This window comes from Nanorana parkeri, unplaced genomic scaffold (genome assembly GCF_000935625.1).
Source record: "Nanorana parkeri isolate BGI_ZX_2015 unplaced genomic scaffold, ASM93562v1 scaffold1344, whole genome shotgun sequence".
Taxonomy (NCBI): Eukaryota; Metazoa; Chordata; class Amphibia; order Anura; family Dicroglossidae; genus Nanorana; species Nanorana parkeri.
The window spans coordinates 459,389-465,507 of NW_017307612.1; the positions used below are offsets into that span (position 1 = coordinate 459,389).

Here is a 6,119-nt window from a genome sequence, read left to right on the forward strand (position 1 = left end):
TTAAGAATTTTAGGGGGACCCCACGTTTTTTCCTCATTTTTGGGGGTGGGGTTCCTCCCTGAATTTCCTTCCAGACCTTAAGGGTCTGGTATGACTTTGAGGAGGAACCCCACACACTTTTTTTTTTTTTTTACATGGGGTCCCTTCTAAAATTCCTACCAGACCTTAAGGGTCTGGTATGACTTTTGGGGGGAACCCCATGCTTTTGTCTGTCTTTTTTTTTTAAATGGGGTCCCTCCTAACATTGCTACCAGACCTAAAGGGTCTGGTATTGCTTGGGAGGGGGAACCAAACGCTTTTTTTTTCTTTTTAAATGTCATTTTTTTTTCTTTACAAATGTTATTTTTGCGGCAGTAGGTTCTATACATCGTACAGATGTGCCACTTGGCAGGCAGTTTAAGGGGACCTCCCTGGCACGATATTTAAAGGGATTTTTCATTTTTATTGTTTCACTTAAAGTGATGTTAAAATCACTGCTCCTTTAAAAATGGTATTAAACAAAAAAATGTTTTCATTGATGCATGTCCCTCAGGGCAGTACCCGAATCCTCATATCCTTTTTTTGACCAATGAGTTGCATATAAGCTGTGGCAGTGTAAGCCAATGCCATGGTGGAGGATGGCGACCTTGGCACCCAGGACTCTCAGCCAAAGGGGCTGAGAGGGTCCAGAAAGTAAAGCAGGTTATAAGGAAGAACCTGGCTTTTCAGGTTATTCCAGGTTTTCCTATTTGCAGCTGGGATCTGGAGCTCTGGAGATTTCGTAGAGCTCTGGGTGGGATGAGATCTCCAGTCCTGGGGCCAGGTGTTGCCAATGACCAGCCTGGGCTAATCAGGTGGCTGAGAGCAGCCTTATCAGGAAGCCAGCCGAGTGCTCAGGAGAGTGTTGGAGTTGTGTGTGTGTGTGCGTGCAGGGAGCACACAGACAAACTCGGGTGCGTGCTGGACGCACACGGGACAGCCAGGGGTGGCTGGGAGAGGTCAGGAAGGTCGGTGACCCCAGGGACCTGTCGGACAGACTACTAAGAGAGCAGAGTGAGGGCTCACGAGGGGTGAGCAAGCGTGAGTGTCTTGAAGCTGTGGAAAGCTACCGAGCGAAGCTAAATGCCTGTCTTATGTTGCTGTTTCAAGCTATTTTGTGTTTGCCCTTTCAATAAACTGTGGTTTCCTTGACTTACCTGGACTACAGTGGAGTGTCCTTGTTACAAAGCCTTCAAAATGGGGTCAATTTATTTTCGAAGTTCTAGCCTCATAGACTTGCATTGAGTTTGAATTCAAACTTTTTCCATGCTCTAAAGTTCCAATTCGAACCGAACAGGGGGGCTGTTCGGCCCATCACTACTGCTGACTAACGCTATAACGCATTATGTATAACTGTTAGGAGAAATTGAAACTCCCACTCACATCTGTAGTGAGATCCAATAACGTTACAATGCTTCGCTCTGCGTTACAGTTTGGTATTTTTTGAACAGTGATTTTCAACTAAAACATTAATTGTTCTCCTCTGACGTGGTAGATGGTGTCATGCCTACTTTAGCTTACACAGATAACTTAAGGAAACTAAACTGTGGATTCAATTAGACACGGCAAATATAAATACAATGGAAAATACCTCAAGCGCTTTACAAGAATAAGAAGTAATTGGTGAAGATGTTTATTGCTAACTGTTCTAATTTGAGATGAAGATTAGAATGTTTAAAGTATATCTAAGTAGTAGAGAATTGTTAAAACTTCTAGGTTTTTTTTTGCAGACCTTTGCATCGCTCCCTATCCTGGAGACACAACAAGAAGAAAGAAACCTCTCAGACTGAAAAGAAATTCACTCCTAGACAGATGTCACCAAATAGGCATCCACATTGGAAGATTTCCCCTTGCCTTCTATCACTTTCTGTTCTAAAGACAATAGTCACTAAAGGATAACTCAGCCGATGTTGGATTGGCTGAGTCGAATGGCTACTTCACTCCGGTTCAGCCGAACATGCAGAGCATGTTTGGCTGACTGGAGCCAGCCGATGTACGGCTCATTTTAGCTACTGTACAGCTGAAATCAGCCATACATGGCCGAAGTGAATAGCCGGACTGCGTTCGGCTCACTTCACTTCGGCTCGGTTATCCACTCGGCTGCCTCTGGCAGCTTAGTGAATAACCCCCTTAGCTTTTGCAGGATCCCATCAGAAAATGCATTGACTCCACCCTTCCCTAGGTAAGTTTACAGGAAGCCAGGCTGTAAGTTGAAGTAATATACATGCGTTACAATGCTATTCATACGTTAAAAAAAAATAGTCATGTACAATTTTAGGCACATCAAGGTACGTTGGCGGTCCATTCATTTCAAGGCGACATAACACACATCAGTGCACCCCAAATAAGTAAATGGGCCATTAGACAAGTGTATTTTACATTTTTCTTTTTTTTTTTATGTAACTGTGCTCTTCCACATGGGGAATGGTGAGGTCTACAAGATAAGTAGATAATCTACAAGATGCATTATGACAGAAGGTGGCTTTAATGTAAAACCTAACTAAATTCCCAAAGCACTGTGTATCATCCAGTTTTCATTTAAAAAAATACTTGTTTTCACTTTTTCATTCTTTGTTGCATTACAGCACTGCTGATCTTAAGCAGCCTATTTACAGCCAATATCCAAATACATGTACTCCAGTAATATTTGCATGGCTTTACTCGAGGCAATTTTTCCTGATGGTGACAACAGTGGACTCCATCAGAATTCCATGTAACAGGTTGACAACACAGAAGTATGCTTCAATGATAGACACTGAGCATTGCACTGAACAAGAACTTTCATAGCAGGAGCACCAGGTATTATTTTAATTAATCCTACAAATGTAAAAATATTGAAAATTACTTTTGAAATGATTTAACATGTTATAGCAAATTTGAGATTTTAGGGATTGGGTTTTTATATTCTTTAACATCCCCATGAGTTGCATTTCAATAAAAGGCAGCCCAAACTGGAATGTCATCGATTTGCCTAACTGGGAAGAGAAAGCACTCAGACTGATACAAAGCTAAATAAATTCTCCTGTGTCCAGGAAACAACATGCAAGATTCCTCATTTGAACTCATAAAAACAGGTTATTTGTTGTTACTTAGAACAGGAGCAATCATTAAACCTTTTTTTTCTTCCCTAGTAGAAGATGAAGGTACTAATGTTACCTGTATAGAACACATATTAACACACAGTATCTTAATTGTCTAAATAATTTTCAACATCCACATCATATTTACAAATAAATCACTAAAATAAAAAAAGGGTTTATTTTATGTAACTGGTTTCTGTATTAGGCTAGCTGTAATTATTATGAAAATTAAATATCACATTTCTAAAATTAAATTTATAATTGAATTTAGACAAAATTGAGTATTCAAAGTGGATTTCTGTTTAATAATGTATAGCATGCGAATACTTCAGCTGTGCAATTGCAAGAAAAGGTATTTGTTTGCATATGGATTTTTCATACTTTCTATAATCTTGCAGCAGCATCAACACAGATGTAACAAAAAGAGATGGAATTCTCACAATGTGTAAGGCACATCAAACCACTTAACCTTTAAGACCAAACTAAAAAGTAAATTTTCTCCCAGTAGAGCATTAGCTCTATGACTAAAGCACCAAAATCACCAGCAAAAACTTTGTAGACACCTCTAGATAGCAGCAGGTAAATTATGTGTGCGTTATGAAAGCTGCCTTAACTCATCATTTTGTTTATCTTTTCTACACAAATTATCATCTTGCCTTTGTGGAGAGTTAGAGTAAGGATAGAACCTTCGGCTGATCTATATGAGCTTTGCAAACACCATCTAGTTTTGTCTGCAATGTACAATAATTGAACTTTCAGTAAAACAATGATCCAAATTCCATTGTAGACGCACACAATAACAGAGAAATCAATTCTATACATGCTAAATATTCATGAGGATTTTGTGCTGCACAAAACCTAGCACATAAAAAAACCAAAACTGAGATGCTAGTGTATGTCAGGTCAGAAATACAGATGGTGATATCGTTATCCTGATTTTACTGGGTCACCTACAGTTTTACTGGTAATGCCAAAAGCTTTACTTTCTCAATTCTAAAGTGTTTTTCCACTCATTGAACCGAAACATATTGGTGTAGCTAAGACATTAACCATTAAAGTATCTGTTCATGCCTGAGCCCAGAATGAAACAGCCATATTACTAAATTATTACCACTATTGTAATGGATAAAAATTATGCTAAAAATAGTACCATGACCATAATTACAGAAAATGATCTTTAAAAAAACAGTAATCAGAGCTGAATAAGGCAAAGGTTAGTTACCTATAGCAACCACTCAGAATTCACCTTTTGTTGTTCTGACTGGTCCCTAAAGTTTTAAAGGTGATTGTTGATTACTGGCTTATTAATAAGCCTAATTTTATTAGGAAAATGATGGTAGTCTTAAGCTATCAGTGCATAATTATATTTTGGTACCACTATAAAATGCAGTAAAATAAGTCCCTTCTAAACTGGAGTTCTTTTTCTTGCACTAGAGTAGTTAGTCCATAATGTTCAAGAGTGGTTGTGTCATTCTCTGAAAGGCATAGAGTATATGAAGCAATCACTTTTGTTAAGTGTAAGCGTATTTCCTCTAGTGAGTCCTGGAGCTGCATGTCCCATTGCGGTATGTGCTGCCCGTTGTCAACATGCCATTCTGGAGATCCTCAGCACTGTAAGCTCTGCTTTTCAATGCTGTGGCATAGTAGTCCACTGGTTCTTCTGTGGCATTTTCCATCCAACTAAGACACAAGACCTTCTGAAAGGACCGTCTGAAATTGTCTGATAGGACACCATAGAGGAAGGGATTGGCACAACTATTGGCATAACCAAGTGCAACAGAGAGTTGGCTGATTGTAGTGTCCCCCTTCCTGGCAAAGACACCCACTAACTGCACTACATAGAAAGGCATCCAGCAGACCAAGAAGACTGTCACCACTACAGTTACCATAAGTGTCAGCTTACGCTCAGATCTGCGTCGTTGCTGCCAGCCAGCCTTCAGAGCCACGACCCTCATTTTGGTGATAATGAGAATATAGCAGAGACAGATGGCAGCCATAGGCAGGAGGAAGCCCATTAGAAATGTGTAGAGTACAAAGACTACAACCCATCGTTGAGAAGGTTCAGGCATATGTACATTGCATGCCACTGTCCCATCACTGTTAGGCGCTGTACTGGAGAAGATTACAATGGGCATAATAATGAGAATCGAAAAGAGCCAAACTCCGAGGTTGACCATCTTAGCCACACTCGGCCGCCTGTAGCGAGCAGCACTTATGGGATGTACTACTGCCACATACCTGTCCAAACTAAGAACCGCCAAGCAGTAGACGCTGGTAAACATGTTCATGGCATCCAAACTCAGAACCAGCCTACATAGAAGAGATCCAAATGGCCAGTGACGGAGAAGAGTTGATGTCACCAGAAAAGGTACACTCAGCATGAGAAGTTCATCAGCAATTGCCAGATTTAAAATATAGATGTTAGTTGCAGTCTTCATTTTGGCATAACGCAAGATGACATATATCACCATAGAGTTACCACACAATCCCACAATACAAACTAAGGAATAGACAAATGAAATAAAGATTGCAATTCCAGGGGACTCCGTAGAAGTGGTGTTCCGGGAGCTGTTGCCCAAAGTCAACTCTCCTGCATTGTCCAGCAGTCCTAATAATACTGTGGATGTATTGTTTTGCAGCATCTTGAAGTTTAATTGAAAAGGAAAAATTTATTTAAAAAAAATGAATCTTGTCTTTCAGAGCTATACAGGTTGCATGTAGATACAATCTGTTCTTGCTTTAAAGCAAGCATTGCTGCAATAGCGAGTTGAGTTCATAAAAACACACAGCATTCTGCTCAAATCCTCTCGGCATTGATTTGGGATGTCATTTTATGTGCCTTTTCTGTCCATGTCAGCAAATTCAGCAGATTAAATTCCAGATACAAGGTTGATCTTATCACTTTGGTCCAAGATATAGGAATCAAATTCTTCCTCCACTTAGATAACATGCAAAGATGAAGAAGCTTCGAAGGTCTGCAGCTAGGTTCTGGCAATTCCTGTCTCCATACAAGAGTAGCAT

General features: G+C 39.9%; 1 protein-coding gene across 1 annotated transcript; it reads right to left on the reverse strand.

Moving 5' to 3' along the window:
- Nucleotides 1-4,452: 4,452 nt before the first annotated feature.
- On the reverse strand, nucleotides 4,453-5,888 carry LOC108797821 (somatostatin receptor type 1-like). Its single transcript, XM_018569502.1, has one exon. The coding sequence runs from the start codon at nucleotides 5,738-5,740 to the stop codon at nucleotides 4,631-4,633; it is 1,110 nt and encodes a 369-aa protein (XP_018425004.1). The 5' UTR covers nucleotides 5,741-5,888; the 3' UTR covers nucleotides 4,453-4,630.
- Between the last annotated feature and the right edge of the window lie 231 nt (nucleotides 5,889-6,119).

Excerpts from the sequence above, each read along its gene's own strand:
- LOC108797821 (XM_018569502.1), bottom strand. The coding sequence starts at position 5,740 with ATGCTGCAAAACAATACATCCACAGTATTATTAGGACTGCTGGACAAT.